This window comes from Balaenoptera physalus (genome assembly GCF_965194825.1).
Source record: "Balaenoptera physalus genome assembly, chromosome: 12".
NCBI classification, from domain to species: Eukaryota; Metazoa; Chordata; class Mammalia; order Artiodactyla; family Balaenopteridae; genus Balaenoptera; species Balaenoptera physalus.
In genome coordinates, this window is record NC_138897.1 from 75196039 (window position 1) to 75215862 (window position 19824).

General features: G+C 52.6%; 2 protein-coding genes across 6 annotated transcripts in view; both read right to left on the reverse strand.

The window, feature by feature from the left end:
* The window catches only part of THOC5 (THO complex subunit 5), a 31649-nt gene extending 31241 nt beyond the window's left edge, over positions 1 to 408 (reverse strand). For 2 of the 5 annotated variants that reach the window (XM_082418544.1, XM_082418542.1), the window contains exon 1: positions 262 to 408. The gene's annotated coding sequence lies outside the window, so the exon portion shown is untranslated. The remainder of the gene's footprint in view (positions 1 to 261) is intronic. The other 3 variants (XM_082418546.1, XM_082418545.1, XM_082418543.1) reach the window with 2 other exon arrangements.
* Positions 409 to 1977: 1569 nt separating this feature from the next.
* Positions 1978 to 19066, reverse strand: NIPSNAP1 (nipsnap homolog 1). Its single transcript, XM_082418547.1, has 10 exons — positions 18926 to 19066; positions 10543 to 10670; positions 10298 to 10343; positions 9953 to 10047; positions 6739 to 6809; positions 6453 to 6593; positions 6118 to 6149; positions 5672 to 5766; positions 4288 to 4371; positions 1978 to 2302 (listed from the first exon to the last, which is right to left on the reverse strand). The coding sequence occupies exons 1-10, from the start codon at positions 19021 to 19023 to the stop codon at positions 2238 to 2240; spliced, it is 855 nt and encodes a 284-aa protein (XP_082274673.1). The 5' UTR covers positions 19024 to 19066; the 3' UTR covers positions 1978 to 2237.
* Between the last annotated feature and the right edge of the window lie 758 nt (positions 19067 to 19824).

A 19824-nucleotide genomic window follows, 5' to 3' on the forward strand; every position in this document is an offset into this window, starting at 1 on the left:
CTGGCACACACAAGCGCATAATAAATGTGAGCTGATATCACCACCACCGTGGTGGTCGTTATCTAGAAGCTGCCCTGTAAGGCCTGACGAGGCTGCAGCCATCATTTTCCACAGGAGGAAATTGAGAGTGCGGCGCCGAGCGGCCGGGGTCCCCGGAGAATGAGGACTGAGAACCCGGGTCAGACCCCAGCCCGGGGACGCCCTCGAGAGGTCCGCACACCAGTCCCAGCCCGCCCAGCCCCATCCCCGTCCTCTCCTCACCACACTGCACCCCGACCTGTCCCGGCCAGCGAGCCACTTTCGGCGGCTCGCGCACCATAGAGAAGCGGAAGGAAGGAGCGGTCGACCGGAAGTGAGGCGCGGAGGCCGGAAGCGGAGCGCGAAGGGTCCCGACGGAGCCACCAAGCGGTGCGGGCGGCGGCTGGGCTGCGAGGGGACAAGGTGGTGGCACCTGGGTTGTCTGGGCGGGTCCCAGCCGGCCAGCAGCCTCACGCTGCCCTCTGAAACCAGGAAACCGAGGTTGCAAGGGCAAAGACTATGTGCCTCGTTCATTCTTTCCCCAGCGCCTAAAGCAATGCCCAGCAACTAGTAGGTGCTCGGCCAAGTATTTGTTGAATGAATTTGTCGAGAGCCCGAGATAACGCAACAATGTAGTAGTGCCATGATTTGGACACTTGTGAATTTGCTTCCATAACCTGGGTTCTTAACCACTGTCATACTCACCCGAACATCCCACACTAGCGAGAGCAGCAAGTCAAGGTGGGCATTAATCCCATTTTACCCCGCCTCTTTTCCCCCACAAGTTCATCCCCATTTTAGGCCCGATTTGCCCTAGGGCAGAGTCACAAATCTAATGCAGCATTTGACAGCTTCAAGTATTTTCTACCGCTGGTACGAATCGTACTGATGGGGTTCAGTAAATCCTACTCATCTGAAGGTAGAAACACTGATGTCCTGAATCCCTGGTTATGAAGTGTATTTCCTTCTGCCATAGAAGGAGGCCCTCCCCAAAAGTAGCTCAGGGAACGCAATAACCTCCAGTGGGGGTAGATCAGCCAGGTGGACCGGCGAAGCTGGCCCTGCCTGGGGCACCTACCAAATTTCCTTGCAGATGAAGAAAAGACACCATAGTTACAGTAAATATTTAACTGGTTCCATCAGTGACTCCAGCACAAGTTTTCCTGAAACGGAGGCAGAATCAAGCTACTCAGAAGTTCATGAGGTGTGGGGGTCACTGAGGAGGTCCCCAAAGTCACTGACCCCACTCAACACACCTGATGGCCCAGTGGAATGAGGGTTGGGCTGAGAGAATGTGAAGAGGGAGAAAAGGAATGCGGGGTGAGGGAAATACGGGACCTAGCCCGTAGCTCTGCCTGCAGGAGGGCAGAAGACACTCCCTGCACAGAAGGGCTGGAACAACTTGTTCAAGTTCTCAACCTCATTATGTGGGAAGAAAGAGATGCACCTCTCTCCAACTGTCTTGTATTAGGAACCCCTCCCCAAGTGGTCTTCTGTCATCTCTGTTCTATCTTCCCAATTCTGTATTCCAAATTCTTCAGTTCAAACCCAAGTTCTGAGTTCTAAGTTCCACCTTCTGGGTTCCTGTTCCATTGTTTCCCCCCCCCAGGTCCTTCCCAGCTCCCATCCCTTTTCCCAGGCTTTCTGAGTGGAATATGTGGATGTCCTACTGACTTAGCTAACTTGAGGGTTTTCCCTTTTGCTTCTTGAGGCAGTTCTAGGCTTTTCTCCAGTAGAAGGGACTTGGCTCAGACTGTCCAGCAAGTGGGTGGCCCAGTAGAGACCAGGGAATTCCTGAGAGCCTGGCCTGGTCTGACCTCCTCCCTTCCCACCCCACCTCTAACCACTGGACACACTACCTTTTGTGCAACTTAAGCAAAGCTGAGGATTTCCATGGTGATGATTATGGACTGGTGGCCTTGAGATGAGGAATCTTAGGGGAAAATGTGAAAAGACACAAAAGGTTGCTGTTCTTCATTCAGAGAAATTAACAACTGCTTCCAGCACAGGGAAACGGGTGGGCAGGGAAGGTGGGAAGGGTCTGGACAGGGCTGCGAGTTCTCAGAACCCCATCATCCTTCAGCTCCCCCTTCTCTGAGCTGAGCACTACCCCCAGAGTCCACAGAGTCTGAGAGAAAACCAAGACATCAGGGCTGGGATCTCCTCTGTCCATGGCTACCCTGAGGGAGAGGTGGGAGGAGGTGGAGGCAGCGGCAGCATCACTGGAGAGGTGAGATCTTCAAAGGGATCATGATCCGAGACTCCATGTGTCGAACCAGGGGGACTGCAGAGAGAGAGGCAGAGGTCACTGAGGCAGAGGGGGCTGAGGTGAGCCAACCCCCCAAAACTAGCCCCTGAAGGAGGAGGAGGCCCGGGATGCTGAGACAGGGAAACCCCACTGCTCTCCTGGAATGGCCCATGGAGAGCGCCACATCTCCCAAACTGTGGGATACGAGGGGACTTAGGCTGTGATGAAAGGCAGCTTTTAAAATTTTTCATAATTGGGACTTCCCTGGTGGTACAGTAGTTAAGAATCCACCTGCCAATGCAGGGGACACGGGTTGGAGCCCTGGTCCGGGAAGATCCCACATGCCGTGGAGCAACTAAGCCCGTGTGCCACAACTACTGAGCCTGCATGCTGCAACTACTGAAGCCCACATGCCTAGAGCCTGTCCTCCACAACAAGAGAAGCCACCGCAATAAGAAGCCCGCGCACCGCAACAAAGAGTAGCCCCCGCTCACCACAACTAGAGGAAGCCTGCACGCAGCAACAAAGACCCAACACAGCCAAAAATAAATAAATAAATAAATAAATAAATAACTTTTTAAAAATTTTCATAATTATATATTTATTTCCTATGTATGTGAAAAAATAACCATCACAGTTTAAAAGTGATTTCACAGATATTATTGCTTAGGACAAAGCTAGGTGAAGAACAAGGCAGGGGGATTTAAAGGAAGAGATCAAGAAAATAATTGTAGCAGAAGAAAACTGGCAGGACAAAAGCTGTGAGGGTGTCCTCAAAGGGCTAAGGTTTGAAAAACACTGATTTAGTTCAACTGACTCATTTTACAGGTGGGGACGCTGCAGCCCAGAGCGGGTCAGCCCAAGGTCACCCAGAAGGTCAGACTCTTTCCTCCTGCTCAGTGAAGGTAAACTTTACCGTGCTTACAAATTACCTACAGTTCTCGTTCAAGGGCAGATCTTTTTTTTTTTTTTTAAGAGATTTTCTTTTTTTTTTTTTTAAGATTTATTGATTGATTGATTGATTGATTGATTGCTATGTTGGGTCCTCGTTTCTGTGCTAGGGCTTTCTCTAGTTGCAGCAAGCGGGGGCCACTCTTCATTGCAGTGCGCAGGCCTCTCACTATCGTGGCCTCTCTTGTTGTGGAGCACAGGCTCCAGACGCGCAGGCTCAGTAGTTGTGGCTCATGGGCCTAGTTGCTCTGCGGCATGTGGGATCTTCCCAGACCAGGGCTCGAACCCGTGTCCCCTGCATTAGCAGGCAGATTCTCAACCACTGCGCCACCAGGGAAGCCCAAGGGCAGCTCTTGATTCAGTGCAGGGAGGGAGGGGGTTGAGATTGGGCATTTCTAACAAGCTTCCAGGGGATGCTGACACTGTCATTTGGGACCACGCTAACTCCTTCAGGAGATGCATCCTCCCGCACACCAGCTGGTAAGTGTGGAAGCTCAGCTGTAAGTTCCTTAAGGGCAGGGCATTCTCTGCCTCCCAACTCCCGCCCACCACAGTCCCTGGTACACAGTGAGTGCTCAATCAGCACCTACTGACTCCAGGTGGTTCCCAGGGGTCCCGGCAAAGTGGCAAATGCTGTACGCAAAAAACTTGCTCGAAAAAATTGACTGTGCGCCTCCTCTGCGCCAGAGTCTAGGCCAAGCACTTTTCATAAATTAGCTCCTGGAACCCTCCCTCCAGCCCTCTGAGGGAGGCATTCTCACCATTGCCACCTTACAGATGGAAAACAGCATCAGTGAGGTGAAGAACCAGGCCCAAGGTCACACTGTGTGCTCAACTACAACACTTCTCTGAGGCAGGGACCACCTGGCTGTGTTATTGCCCCTTGGAGCACTCACCCAGGACAGCCTGCATCCCGGGGAGCATGCCACCAGGACAGGAACCTACTAACTCATTGTCCTGAAAGTGAGTTCTCCATCACGAGAGGTAATCAAACGAGGTCAGATCTACTTGCAGAGGGGTTCCATCCTCAGATAGGGCTCTTGGCAGATGACCTCAGAGGAGGTGCTCACCTGTGTAGTAGACATTTTCATCCCAGCCCCTCTTCCTCCAGGCAGCATTTCTGGTCTCCTCCCGAGACTGCAGGTCTTTATAGGCTGTGGGGAAGGCATAGGCTCATTCCTGAGGCACAGAGGATCTGAGCCTGTACCCAGCACAAGGCCCTCCTTCCGTTATCCCAAACCCTGCCCTGCTGTCTCTTCCTCCCCTGATGCCTCCAGCTGTTAGCAAACACTGTCTGCTTTGACAATCTCATCCAATTGGTACATTTCTTGTGTATTTCCAGCCCAAAACTCTCCCCTGGGCTCTAGACTTGACTATCCAGTGTCCACTTGACATTTCCACTCAGATGTGTCAGTGTCTCAAAGGTAACACTTCTAAGGACCAAAAGTACACTCCTGACTCTCCAACCTGCTCCTCCAAGGGTCTCAGTAAGCAACACAGAGCTGCTCAAACAGGAGTCTTGGAGTCCTGGGGTCCTCTCTCCCTCCCCCACCCCAGACAGACAATTCATCCACCAGTCCCATTGGTTCCAGACCAATGAATCTGTGGAATTCTCAGCATCCTCACTGTCACCACCTCAGGCCAGGCCACCATCCTCTCCCTCCTGAGCTACTATAACCACCTCCTGATGCCCCACATCCTCTCTTGCTCCCCTACAAAGTGCTCCCAACAAAGCACATGGCAGCCAGAGGAATCATTAGAACACAAATCAGGTCATTTCATGCTGCTTGAAATGCTGCAGCAGTCGCCCGCTGCAGTTAGAATAAATCCCAGGAATTCCCTGATGGTCCAGTGGTTAGGACTCTGCACTTCCAGTGCAGGGGGATTGGGTTCGATCTCTGGTCGGGGAACTAAGATCCCTCAAGCCTCGCGGTGCAGCCAAAAAAAAAAAAAAGAGAAAAAGAAAAAGAATAAATCCCAACTCATCTCATCCCCACGGCCTGCAAGACCCAGTCTAACCTGGCCCATCCACATCTTCCCACTCTCTTCCCCACTCCCTCCACACAGGCCTCCTTTGCATGCCTCAAAACCCTGAAGGCCTTTCCCCGCCGCAGGGCCTTTGCACGTGTTGTTCCCTCTACTTGGAATACCCTTCCCTGGCAATTCACAGCTGACTCCTCATCCTTTAGCTGAGCTTACATTTCACCTCCTTAGAGAGGCGTTCTAGTCTATCTGAGCCAATGAAGCTTCCCATATTTTTCTTCATTATTTCTCCCTCTCTCTTTATGATTTGTAATAATCCAAAATTATCTTTTCTGTTACTTTATGTCTGAGGTGGTGTCTCCCTCTGCTGGAATGTAAGCTCCACAAGGGCACTAATGTATTCGCATTGTTGACATGGACTGAGAGTGGAGAAAGGGGGCCACAGAGGGTCCTGGAGGGTCCCCAGCCTACCCCAGAGATGGTGCACAACGTAGAGCTCTCCTATCTGCGAGAAGAAGCCGCCCACTGCCTCCTGGTTCTCCTGCCGGTACTTGATGGCCCGAGCCCTGGGGATGGCAGAAAAGTGTGGGGCAGAGGCCAGGGCCGGTGCAAAGGGCCCTCCGGGGTGTTCCCAGGCTGGTTTCTCAGTTACACATCAAGGGAGGAGCCTGAGGTAGGGCCCTTGGCTCTCAGAAATGATCAGGGACCAGGGTGACGGAGGTGCAGCCGCTGGCTGGGTGTTCTACCACAGTGGTCTAGAGGATCCGCACCCCGCTGGTTGGATCATCACCATCTCCCGGAGATGGCATGGAGGATGACGGGTTCCCTGCTACAGGGCCCTGGGAAAGGTGCCCCACCAGGGGCCTTGGTGGGGCAGGTGCGCAGGGTACCCCCAACTCCCCAGCACCACCACTCACCAGTTGTTCCCCCATTCGATCATGGTTCCCGGCTGAAAGAGAACCAAAGCAGAGGAGGCGAATGAGCCCCCTTCTGGTATTTCAAGCACCACTCTTGGGTGGGGATGGGAAACTGTCATGTCTCTGCAGCTCCTGGGGCCGCTTCACCTTATTCACGGGGCCCTGACTCACACCTGGGTGTGCACGTGTGCACACATGCACACACACCTCTGTTCTGGGGCCAGAAGCCCCAATCTAGATGCTGGGGCACCAGGCCCGCCCACCTCAGGGTACCAGGAAAGCAGCGCTGCTGCAGGAAGGGTGGGAGACAGGCGGGGACCTGGCGGGGGAGGCACCTTGAGCTTGTACGTCCTCAGCTCGTAGATGTTGGGGCCGGCTCTAGGCTGTGGCTCGTTCCAGAAGCTGAACTCGAGGAGCAGCTGGTTCCTCCTGGACAGCAGCATCTGGCTCCGCTCCTTTCGGAACTCCAGGTACTCCTGCGGGCATGGTGGTTTGGGCACGGCAGCCAGGAAGTGCCCCGGCCCCATCGGTGTGTCCCACAGGCTGATGGAGGCAGCCCCCAGCACAGGGCTGAGCCAGAACCAGCATCCGGAGAGCTTTGCCGAGTGGACGCCAACATACCTTGTTGTTTTTGAGCTTGTTCATGCAGTCCATGAGGGCTGGGTAGCCACCTGAGAATCGCCACAGGTGCACTGTTGGGGGGCAGGGAGGAGGGTACAGGTCAGGGGGCTGCGGGGACCCTGCCCTGCTTACCCCGAGGCTGGTTAGGTGTGTATGTAAAAGGGGAGGCTCCAGCCTGGTTCCCTGTAGCACCAGGACTCTCTGAGTTCCCTCTGCCTTGGTGGGGGCAGCACTACGCAGGGGAGAATGCCAGACACAAGCCCCGGAGACCTAGGTTTAAGCTGCAGCTCTGCCAGGTGGCCTTTGACCCCTCTAGGCCTCAATGTCCTCATCTTGAAAATGAGAATAACGCTCCCACCCAAACTTCTTTAAATAGCAACAAGAGGATCAGACGTGAACCTGTACCCTAGGAGCTGCGCATGCGTAAAGCAGACCACCAGGCCTGTGAGGGACAGGCTGGGCCAAAGGAAGGGGTAGGTCTGATGGGCAGAGATGGATGACTCCAAAACACTGAATTAAAGGAAAAAAACTAAGGAACAGAACAGCATGTGAGGTATGGTACCACGTGTGTTTAGAGGGGGAGGAACATATCCAGAGATGCTGGTCTATGTACCACCTCTCGATGGAGAGCTATCGAGATTGTGACAGGAGATACCCTTGGGGCAAAGAACTGAGGCCTGGGGTTCACAGGCAGGAGGGAGGTTTACTTTTCATTGCAAACTCTTTGTACCGTTTGCATTTTTTATCACAGTCTCTGTACTGGGTTAAATAGTGTCCTCCACCCCCACCCCCAAATTCATGCCAACCTAGAACCTCAGAATGTGACCTTATTTGAAATAGGGTCTTTCTAGTGATAGTCAAGCTAAGGTGAGGTCATATTGGGTGGGCCCTAAATTCAATGACTGATGTCCTTATAAGAAGAGGGAGACTTGGACACAGAGGGCAACACCATGTGAAAACAGACACCCAGGGAGAACACCACGTGACTAAGGAGGCAGAGGTTGGAGCAATGCATCTGTGAGCCAAGGAGTGCCAAGGATTTCCGGCCACCGCTAGAAGCTGGAAAAGGCAAGAAAAGATTCTCCCCTAGAGCCTTTGGAGGGAGCACGCCCCTACCAACACCTTGATTTCAGACTTCGGGACTCCAGAACTAGAGGGAATAGATTTCTGTTGTTTTAAGCCCACCAGTAGTTGGTACTTTTTACAGCAGCCCTAGGAAAACCCTGACACATCTTCCAGTAATAAAGAAACCTAGTTTGTGTGCAAGAGAAGGAACAGTCTTGTCATGCTTGGGAGCATGGCTGGGGCCAAGGGAGCAAGGTCCCCAAAAGGACAATCGGGCAGGCTAAGGCTGAGAGCATTTGGCTGCCCAGTGGCTTGGCATTTCAGACTCTTGTAACTTATCCCCAGCTGGTCGCTCACCTGCCTTTTGACTCCATCTCTGCCTTGATTTTCCCATCTGCAAAATGGTCTGAGCCTATGGTTTAAAGGCCTCTTTCCAAGGGAAACAGCAAAAGTACTGTATGGATGGCAGTCTATTAAGACCAGGAATGCTGACCTGTGGAAGAGGCATTAGCCTAATTCTGGGGGCCAAGAGGTAAAAGTTACAAGGAGGGCATCCAAGGCCCATGAGAAGAAAGAATTTTCTAACAATGATAGTGTTCCATCTAGAAGATGGATTGGAGGTTTTTTACAAAAAACCGAATCCACAAATTCATTAAAATGTAGATTCCTGAGCCCTACTCCCAGGGGGTGGCTCAGTGGATCTGCTCCCCAGATGATTCTACATAGGGGACAACCCCTCAAGATACACAAAATATAGGACATTCTTTAAAATTCACGCTCCCATTCCTCAAACGTCATTTCTCAATTAGCAGATACTTAGAAGAATACAAGAAGTACTGCTGGAACTGATTAGGTTGTACCTAAAACAGGAAAACTGTAGGGGCTGGAACGGAAGACAACTTTTCTCTTACCCCACTATTAATGTGTCAGTGACTGTTACTGAAACAGAATAAATGATTAAGAGAATCTACCTAACTGCAGATCACAGATTTAAAAAACAAACAAACAAAAAAAACACATACAATTATCAGGGCAGTTGAAGGATGAGATAAGTTGGCTTACGCGGTAGTGAGCTCCCCATAGCTGTGAGTGTTCAAGGGAAGCATAGAGGACCCTCTATCAGAGCTGCACCAGAGGAGCTCCCTGTGCTGTACGCAGTCTAATCAGCACTGTCCAAAAGGACTTTCTACTATGATGGAAAAGTTCTACAGCTGTGCCATCCAAGATGGTAGCCACGAGCCACATATTTCTATCACTGGGCACTTGAAATGTGGCTAGTGTGACTGAGGAACTGAATTTTTCATTTTATTTAACTTTACCCAATTTAAATTGAAATAGCTACACGTGGTTAGTGGTTACTTTCCTGAACAGTGTAGATCTAAATGCCAAGGCCCCTCTAAGTGGCTGGGATGCTGTGAGTGAACCAAATTCATGTGTGGGTCCTCACAGCTGGTGCCAACCGAGGTGGGCATGTTGGGGTGGGATGGGGCGTGCTGGGGGTACCACTGGGAAGCTGTAAGGAACCAGCTCAGACAAGAGTCCCTTTTATTCCACAAACACGTACGGCATACCGGGGGTTCAGTGGTGAAGAAAGGCAGGGGCCCCGCCCTCCCGGAACTCACCACCTCCACAGGGAGACAGACAGAACAGGGCACATGATCAGGGCTGTGAAGAGGCAAGTCCTGGGGGCTGGGGAGCCAGGAGAGGTGCCTCACCCAGCTGCGGTGGAGGGAATCAGGGGAGGCCTCCAGGAGGAGGTGATGTCTACACCAAAATAAAAGGTGAGTAGAGGAGTGAGCCAAGCAGAGGAGGCAAGGGAGAAAGAATGCTTCAGGCTGATGAAACAGCATGAACAAGAGCGTGGAACTAGAGGGAAAAACTATCCATCTGAAGAACAGAAAGAAGTCCTGGGTGGGATGGTGCAGTGAGCAGGAGGACGTGGCGAGACAAGGCTTGACGCTGGGCAGGGAAGGGCCCGAGAGCCTCGTGGGGCACCCCAAGGGCAGAGGGAGCCACCACAGATGTTTGGGCAGGGGAGTGAGCTGACGGGGGCTGCACTTAGAAAGACCCCTCTGGGTGCCGCTGCAGAGGGAGTGGAGGGCAGCCACCTGGGCTGGGCAGCAGTGGCGCTGGGAGGTGGGCAGCTCACCTGCCTGGTCCTGCTCCCCGTACCATGTGTTCCAGTTGCCCACGAGCGAGCAGGGATAGTCCTCATCCAGGTGCAGCTTGGGCAGCACAGCCTCCCTGCGGGAGGGGCACAGAGAAGGGAGAGGGCTCACACCAGCCACCAGAGCCCCTGAGATGAGGCTTCCAACTCAGGCCCGCAGAGTTGGGCCTCAGTCTCCCCATCTCTAAGATGCAGAGTCTGCACAAGAGGACTTGTGGCTCTGAAATCTACAGCCCCCTGGATTTCTGCACGGAGAACAGCGCTGGGATAGAGGCCCCCACCCAAGCAGGGACTGGGACAGGAGGGTTAGGGTTAGGGTCAGCTCACGTCAGGCTGTTGTAGGCATCCAGACACTCGGGCTTCACATTGTGAACTGCAACAGAGGACAGATAACAGGAGGTGAAGCGAGGGGGAGCGGGGTGTCTGTGGGGAGCTGTGCTGGGGGTAGCCCCATAGGGCCTGGGCTCCCAGGACAGCTCGGGATGTCCCAGACCCTCTCAAGTCCCAGCCGGAGCCTTGCAGGCCCCCAGAGGCCCTGGGAGGGCGGGCTGGCCAACTCAGCAGCCACTCACACTGGATCTTGTAGAGGTTGCTGGTCTCCTTCTTGGACAGCAGGGTGGAGTGGGCGTCCTTCCGGGGATCCACCTTGTGTACGAACAGAGAACGGAACCAGCTGCCTTCATTGTCCTTGGAATAGAAGCTGCGGGACAGAGGAGTTCAGGGGGGACCTGCTTACATCTGCTCAGACGCCTTGCTCCCCAAGGCTAGTGACACACATTTCTGGGAATGCAGCCACGGAATCCCATGGCAGCTCCAGAAGATGTCATGTCATTGGAGCCGGCTGAGCACACCTGGTCCTTTCTACAGAGATCCTGGCTGTCCAGTTCGCTTCTTGAAGCTCTGCGGAGCCTCAGGAGGCCAGGAGAGGCAGCCCCACCTCCCGCCTCTCTCTCCAGCCTCCCTGCCTCCACTTCACCCCTTTCCAAGAGGTCCTCCACTTGGACCACACAACTGCATCCCCTGCCAAGAGGATCAACCCCGCACCCATCTTGCCTGATGTCCAAAGCCCATGACAGCCCAACCTACCTTGGCAGCCTCCCATCCTGTCCATCCCCCACCTGTGTATCCCACTCTCCAGCTATGCTTCTCCCTGAACACACCAGGCTCTTTCACTCTGTGCTTTCTTTGCAATTTATGTCCCCTCTGACGAGAGGGCTGCACTCACCGTCCTCCCTGGTGCTCACACTACACCTGGCCTGTGCCCAATCCCAGCCCCACAAATGGAGAGCCCAAGACAAGCACACTTTGTCCTTGAGGAGGTCACAGTCTGCTGGGAGAAGTGGACCTTGGAACACAGTTACAGCCAGAGGTCTCTGGGAGAGCCCAGATGTGTGAGCCTGAACTTGGCCTCTGGAAGTCTGGGTTGGCTCTCCAGAGGAGGTGATCTGGCCAGTCTCCAAATCTCCAGGGCTGATTTGGCAGATAAAGGCAGGTAGAGGGGGTCAAAGGCATCACAAGGCAAGATTCATTCACTCATCCAGCCAACACTTAATTGACAAATATCTGCCCTGTGCACATTGCTATGTTGCTGTGAGAATGAATGAATGAATGACGTGCCTTGTTCAGAGCAGGGGGACCAACCACCAGGTCCTGCCAGATCATAACTGCACTCCCCACACAAGGTCCCAGCAGGGGTGGGGATTACTTTTAGGCTGCCAGAGGTGGTAAATCATCTTACTTAACAGCAGTGGTGCAGCTTGTAGCCAGGCCTGAAACACTAGCCTCCCGCTGGATGATTTCTAGCCAAGGAGCCTGGCAGTGGGGGCCCCATCAGCAAGTCCTCTCCTTTTTCAAGCCTTTTCTGTGGCTAGGATAAACGTTTTGCAAATCAAAGTATTGCTTTTCTCCAAAATATGGAGCAAGTACTGGGACTGATAAAATTTAAAAAGCATCCTAAAGTGGTGATATATTTGTATAAGCATAGAGAAAGATAAGTAACAATTTGTCCCAGACTGCTTTTTGTTGGTTGGTTGGTTGGTTGTTTGGTTTTTGGCCATGCCAAGCAGCCTGCAGGATCCTAGTTCCCCGACCAGGGACTGAACCCGGGCCACAGCAGTGAAAGTGCCGAGTTCCAACCACTGAACTGCCCGGGAACTCCCAGTCCCAAACTGTTAATACTGCTTACCTGGGAGAGGGAAGAGGAAGATGGTTAAACTTTTCGTTACTCATTATAATTTTTTGTAAAGGTAAAAAAAACTGTTTAAAGTATTTCCAAATTCATAGGCTTTCTATCATTTTGTGTGTATTTGCTTCATTAACAAAAAACAAAGACAGTTATCATCAGATAGTCGATGTAGTCTGTGAAAAATTTGGGACCAGAATAAGGGAGCCTCACTATGGCTAATGTTGGCTAAGGATATCCTCTGTGCCAGGGACCTGTGATCAGCTTAACATGATCCCGCTGAATCTATGTAATGATATCATAATGTTGATACTATTAATGCCCCCATTTTCGAGATGAGAAAATAGAAGGTCGGAGGTGGGAGGGTTAAGAAACTTGTCCCCAGGTCACATAGCAAATCAGGGGCAGAGAGCTCAGGAAAAAACCCAGAGCTCTTTCCTCTAAAGTCAGCCCCACCTCAGATCTGGCACCAACCTGGGGAACTAGCATCAGGTAGATACTGTGAAGAACCAGGTGTTTTTAACAAAGCCACTAGCAGAGGGACCTGACCCTTGGTTTGAATGTAGAGAGGCTGCTTCTGCTGGAAGGGGTGGTGACAGGGAGGGCAGCCACTCCTACTATTTGTCAACAAAGACCTTTGCTCCAGGACTGGGCTTTGAGTAATTTATTAACATCAGCACTGACCAAGATAAACAGCCAAGTGGCCAGCCCTGAAGAGACAGCCTGGGACCCCGGGGGCTGGGGAGTGAGGGGGTCCAGGAGCTCTGATGGGCTCCCATCTCCTCCCACCACTGTCTAATCTTTCCTGCCTCTGGGTCTCTGTTTCCCCACGTGTCAAAAGAGCAGGGTAGAGCAGCCTATCTCTAAAGATCTTTTCTACAGGTCCCAAGAATATCCCAGGGCAGGGTCTGAACTTGAAGCTAGCATCCGAGGGTTCACATTTTCAAGAGTTCAAATTTCACTTTCTCAATGAAATCACAACATTCTCCTGTCCCTGAACTCCCCAACTCTTCTCACCCTGCTCTCTATTTTTCTGTAGCTCCTTCTAACACGTTATAGAATTTTTTTGTTTATTACGTGCCTTGTTTATTGTCTCCCACTAGAAGCAGAGCCCCAGGAGGATAGGGATCTCGTCTGTCTCGTGTATCCCTGCTGTATCCCCAGTGCCTGTAACAGTGCTGGGACGTGGCACATGCTCAGACCACGTCTGGGGAACGAGTGCAGATGTGTGGGGGGAGCTAAGACACAGGTGCATGAAAATGATGAAATCTGAGAGGTAAGAAAGGAGCGAAAGTGTGGACCTTGGCTCAGAGTGTGGACTTGGGAGTCAGGGGCCCTTTCCATCCCCACCACCACCAGCAGAATTAGTGCTTAAGAACACAGGTTCTGGACAAATCCAGCACTAATCCCAGCCCAGCGTCATCTCTCTGAGCCTCATTTACCTCATCCATAAAATAAGAGCAATAGGATCGCCTTGTAGAGAATGGGGCAGACACGGCAGTGCAGCTAATATCACTCTTCCTACCTAACTTCCTAACTGAACTCCTGGCTCCCATTCTTTCCCTTTTTTCCTAACCTGCCCATCAATTTTGTAATGCACCATGGTTGTGATGCTATTCCTCCACTTGAAAATCTTCTATGGATCCCTACTGCCCGTAAAACAAGGCTGGATGTCTCCACTTGGGATTCTAGCTCTAATCTATTTTGCCAAGCTTTCCAGAGTCAATTCCCCTTTTCTCTTTTTCTTTTTCTTTTTTTTTTTAAAGATTTATTGATTGATTGATTGCTATGTTGGGTCTTTGTTTCTGTGCTAGGGCTTTCTCTAGTTGTGGCAAGCGGGGGCCACTCTTCATCGTGGTGCGCGGGCCTCTCACTATTGTGGCCTCTCTTGTTGCGGAGCACAGGCTCCAGACGTGCAGGCTCAGTAATAGTGGCTCACGGGCCTAGTTGCTCCGCAGCATGTGGGATCTTCCCAGACCAGGGCTCGAACCCATGTCCCCTGCATTGGCAGGCAGATTCTCAACCACTGCGCCACCAGGGAAGCCCCCCACCCTTTTCTTAATTTTTAATTTTTATTTATTTATTTTTTTGGCCGCCCCACGCAGCATGTGGGATCTTAGTTCCCCGACCAGGGACTGAACCCATGCCCCCAGCAGTGGAAGTGCAGAGTCTTAACCACTGGACTGCCGGGCAAGTCCCCAATTCCCTCTTAAATTTGGTGACCACAGAGCCAAGATTCCCTATCGTTAGCAACACCTGAGAACGTGTTAGAAGTTTTGAGGCCCCATCCCAGACCCACTGCAACAGAAACTCTGGGGGTGGGCCTAGCAATCTGGGTTTTAACAAGCCTGCCAAGGGATTCTGATGCACACTCAGGCCTGAGAATCACTGCTCTAAGGCAGTCCCAACTTTCTTTCTTTCTTTCTTTTTTTCATGTAATCTCAGTAAATCATCCCAGAAACACCAAAGATTCTGGTATCTAAACTATATTAAGAATATATTAAGCCCCAAGGGTGGGGCTTCCCTGGTGGCGCAGTGATTAAGAACCCGCCTGCCAATGCAGAGGACACGGGTTTGAGCCCTGGTCCAGGAAGATCCCACGTGCCGCGGAGCAACTAAGCCCATGTGCCACAACTACTGAGCCTGTGCTCTAGAGCCCGCGAGCCACAACTACTGAGCCCTCATGCCACAACTACTGAAGCCTGTGCGCCTAGAGCCAGAGCTCTGCAACAAAGAGAAGCCACCGCAATGAGAAGCCCGCGCACCGCAATGAAGAGTAGCCCCCGCTCGCCGCAACTAGAGAAAGCCCGCGCGCAGCAATGAAGACCCAATGCAGCCAAAAAATAAAATAAATTAAATAAATTAAAAAAAAAAAGAAGAAGAATGCCCCTTAGGCCTAGAAAAACCAGTTCAACCCCTTCCATAAACACATCTCTCCTGGGACTTCCCTGGCAGTCCAGTGGTTAAGACTCTGTGCTTCAGGGAGCTCAGCTCGGTGCTCTGTGATGACCTAGACGGGTGGGATGGCTGGGGCGCTGGGGGGCTGGGAGGCTGGGGGGCTCGGGGACTGGGGGGCTGGAGGGGGGGCAGGGAGGGAGGTCCAAGAGGGAGGGGATATATGTATACATATAGCTGATTCACTTCATTGTACAGTAGAAACTAACACAATATTGTAAAGCAATTATACTCCAATTAAAAAAAAAAAAAAGACTTTGTGCTTCCACTGCAGGGGGCACAGGTTAGATCCCTGGTCAGGGGAACTAAAATCCCACATGTGGGGCACGGCCAAAAAAAAAAAAAAAAAAAAAAAAACCTCTCCTATTTCGCCCTCAGCCCCTCCATCATTTTCATGTGAATACGTCTCGTCTCCCCAGCCACACCGGAAGCCTAGAGCTGACGTTCTCCATCCTTCAGGGTACCAGCACAATGCTTTTAGCATGGGAGTTGCTCAGTAAATATCTGTCCCAGATGAGAACTTTTGAGACACATTTGCACTCTCAATAGGGATCAACGGTCTGGTGCCTCACCACATGAAAATGCTCTGGAATGCTCTAGATTGATATGCTAGGAAGTTCAGCTCTGTGCACATTCCTGAAACACTCTTCTGTTTTGAGTTGGCTGAAAGGGGTCACAGGACTTTCCTGGTGGCACACTGGTTAAGAATCTGCCTGCCAATGCAGGGGACACTGGTTCGATCCCTGGTCCAGGAAGATCCCACATGCCGTGGAGCAATTAAGCCCGTGCGCCACAACCACTGAGCCTGCGAGCCACAAATACTGAGCTCACATGCCACAACTACTGAGACCCACATGCCTAGAGCTTGTGCTCCACAAAAAGAGAAGCCACGGCAATAAGAAGCCCACGCACCACAAGGAAGAGTAGCCCCTGCTCGCCGCAACTAGAGAGGGCCCACATGCAGCAACGAAGACCCAACACAGCCAAAAATAAATAAATAAATTAATTAATTAAAAAAAAAAAAAAAGAATCCGCCTGCCAATGTAGGGGACACGGGTTCGAGCCCTGATCCGGGAAGATTCCACATGCCGCAGAGCAACTAAGCCTGTGTACCACAACTACTGAGCCCGCGTGCCACAACTACTGAAGCCCATGTGCCCTAGAGCCTGTGCGCCGCAACTACTGAGCCCACATGCTGCAACTACTGAACCCCGTGTGCCTAGAGCCCGTGCTCCACAACAAGAGAAGCCATGGCAATGAGAAGTCCGCGCACTGCAACGAAGAGCAGCCCCTGCTCGCCACAACTAGAGAAAGCCCATGCGCAGCAACAAAGACCCAATGCAGCCAAAAATAATAAATAAAGTTAAAAAAAAAAAAGGGGCCACATTTCTGCTTATTGTTCCTGAAGTCTGTCTTTGGAAGACAAACCGGAAGAACTAAAGTTCTGTTAACGAGAGCATTACTGATGCAGCGGTAGCAACTGCTGTGTACTGAGCACTTTCTATGTGCTGAGAACTGATCCTCACAATATGTTCTTGAGAAAAATGAGGCTCAAAAACAAAATAGAGGGCTTCCCTGGTGGCGCAGTGGTTGAGAATCTGCCTGCCAACGCAGGGGACACGGGTTCGAGCCCTGGTCTGGGAAGATCCCACATGCCGCGGAGCAACTAGGCCCGTGAGCCACAATTACTGAGCCTGTGCGTCTGGAGCCTGTGCTCCGCAACAAGAGAGGCCGCGATAGTGAGAGGCCCACGCACCGCGATGAAGAGTGGCCCCCGCTTGCCACAACTAGAGAAAGCCCTCGCACAGAAACGAAGACCCAACACAGCCAAAAATAAATAAAATAAATAAAGTAAACAATGCGTTTAAAAAAAAAAAAGATTTCTTAAAAAAAAAAAAATTGAGAAAAATGAGGCTCAGAGATGTACCAGGCCTTATTCGAAAACAATTAATCAGTGGCCAAGAGGATTCCAATCCAGGTCTATCCGATTTCAAAGCCCACACTGGGTCTGTACCCAAGCGGCCCCCAAAGCTCAGAGGCCAGAGGGCCCCTCTGGTGACTCCAGAGAGATACGGGGCAGATGGAGGGTCGGCAGGAGTCCCAAGTACGGTGGGACCAGGGAGTAAGTAACTTCGAAGCAGTCCTTTAGGGACTTGATAAGTATTAATCCAAGTACCTGCACAGCAATCCTACGAAAAACACCAGGCAGGGATCCCCATCCCCACTTTAGAGAGAAGGAAACCAAGGATCACAGAGGTTCAGTGCCCCATCCAAGGTTAAGGAGTGGATAAGTGAGGAGCAGCAGGCTGCCTTTATGTCCCATGCTCCTTTTGTGGCCTCTGGCTATTCGCCACACAGATGGCTTTACCACCAACCAATTTTGTAACCCTGGGGAAGTGTGGTCCCGCCCCCAGCTTCCATTTCCTTATCTAGAAAACAAGGGGCTCACAGAAGGTGATCTCCCCAAAGCCCCTTCAGCCCTGACATCTTGGGGGCTCATGAAAAAATTTCTTGAGACACAGGTTTGGGCGAGGGGCAACATTTGCAGCAAATTCACCAGGGGCTGGGTACTTTGCACACATGGCCTTGTTAATCCTCAACAACTCTATGAAATACATCCTACTTTATCAACCCCATTTTACAGATTAGGAATCTGAGACTTCAAGAGGCCAAATGACTCATGCAAGGTCACCCCACTGAAAAAGGCTGAGTTAGATGTGCTGGTGCCAAGCAAACTCTAGGCTCTCTCCATGTTATCAGCTTTCTCCCCAATTACTGGGCAGTCAGGTTGGGAGCACATGCCTGGCTCCTCTTTCCCAGCCTCCCCTGACCCCCACTGCACAGCACTCTAGAAGATCTCACAGCAAAGCCTAACAGAACTCTGCAGCTTCATGCCTGGGCTGTTGGGCAGGACAGACCCCTCCCTTCCACAGGTGGGGGGACAGGTGTCCTCACTTCTTTGGCCAATGTTCTTGAGCATACACTGTTGTGAGCCCTGTGCCAGGGGCTGGGTAAACAGAAATATGAGGTGATGCTCTAGTGGCAGGGACAGGCAAGTGTGTACAGGGTGGTAAGAGCAGAGACGGGGGAAGTACAGGGTGCTAGAGACGGAGAAGGGAGGGGCTACCCAGGGCCAGTCAGGGAGGCCCAGCCCTGCCTCAGCCCAGAGCAGGGACCAAACAAAAGCCCAGGCCCAGCCCATGGCCCAGCCAGCCTCCCTCTCCCAGGAGGCCACCAGTTGTGGTGCAAAGAGCACAGGGGTGTCAGGAGGCCTGGGTCCAGACCCAGTGCCGCCACAGGATGGCAGGGGGAGTGACGCTGGGCAACTCCCATCCTTTCTCAGGCCTCCTTTGCCCCACTTCTACTGTTCAAGGTTGGGGAGCAAAGGATCTGTTCAGCCACAGCCTTTAGGGATCTCCCATTGCTCCCCATATCTCTTACTCCCAGAACTTGCAAAAGGAGGTGCTGCCTCTCCTAGAAGCCCCCAGGGGGACTATCTCACAATCACCGCAAAGGCCTGGGAAGGGGCCACTCCTCCTGCCCTCTGACAGCTCCCATTCCCCAGGGCCCAGGACCTGCCCCTCTCATTCACCCTACCCTTCATTCTCAGCCCAGAGCCAGGCATCCAATAGGACAAAGACCCTGCGCATACCTTTCCCACCTCCCCCGTTCTTTGAACAGACCTCCTCCCCATGGCTCCGCCACTAACCACTAGATTACAAGCCCGAGTCTCTGCCCATCCCCCAAGCCCTGACCCTGGCCCCCACGCGTGCACCCCCCACGCGCGCCGTCCCCGCCTGGCCCGGCCCGGCTCATACCGCGCTGCAGCCACAGCCGCAACGTCCCGGCCCCCGGGCCCCGGGCGCCCCAGCAGCCACCGAGCCGCCGCAGAGATGCTGCACAGACGCGGAGCCATGTTGGAGCGCTGCTGGTTGGAGGAAGGCCCCGCCCCCGAACCCGGCAGCGGAGGCGGAACGTGAGTAAGCCCCGCCCCACCTGGTCGCCCGCCCCCTCTCCACCCAGACAGGTGGGCGTAGTCCCTGTGCATTCAGCAACTTAGATGCTGGGCAGAAGTCCTTATTCTTGTCCTCTGAGCCTCTGCATCTCTGCTACAGACTTGCTCTGTGACCTGGAGCAAACCCTTTGCCCACTCTGGGCCTCAGTGTCCACCCCGGTAAAATGGGAGCATTGAACAATAATACCAGGGGTTCTTAACGGGGCACTCAAGGATGAGCGGCAGAGGGCGAGTAAGCCCCCTGAAATCTATACAGTTATGTGCGCCTGTGCGTTCCTGGGCGGGGGTGGAGGGGGTGGGGGTGGGGGCCGGCACAGATAGCGTTTATCACATTATGAAAGGAAAACCCCCTAACAATTTAAGACAGATGGACAAGGCTCTGGGTTGCAGGGGCACTTTCTCTCCATCGTCTCCTTTTCCCTTTCCATCCCCCCCTACCATCGCTGCCTGGGTCTCCTGGGGCCCCACGCCCTTCTCCTGCTCTGCCCAGGTCTTGTGCCTAACTTCCAAACTAGTCTCCTCTCGGCCCACAATCCCCCAGATCACAGACCTCAGCAGGAGCAGAGGGCCTGCAGACCCCACAGGGGGGCCCAGGAGCCTAATAGCTTCCAGAGAGACTGAATGTGTGCCTAAAAGAATGTCCACCCACTGAGGCTGACGCTGACGGTCAGCGTGGTGTGCCTGGGGTGGAGGAGTGAGGAC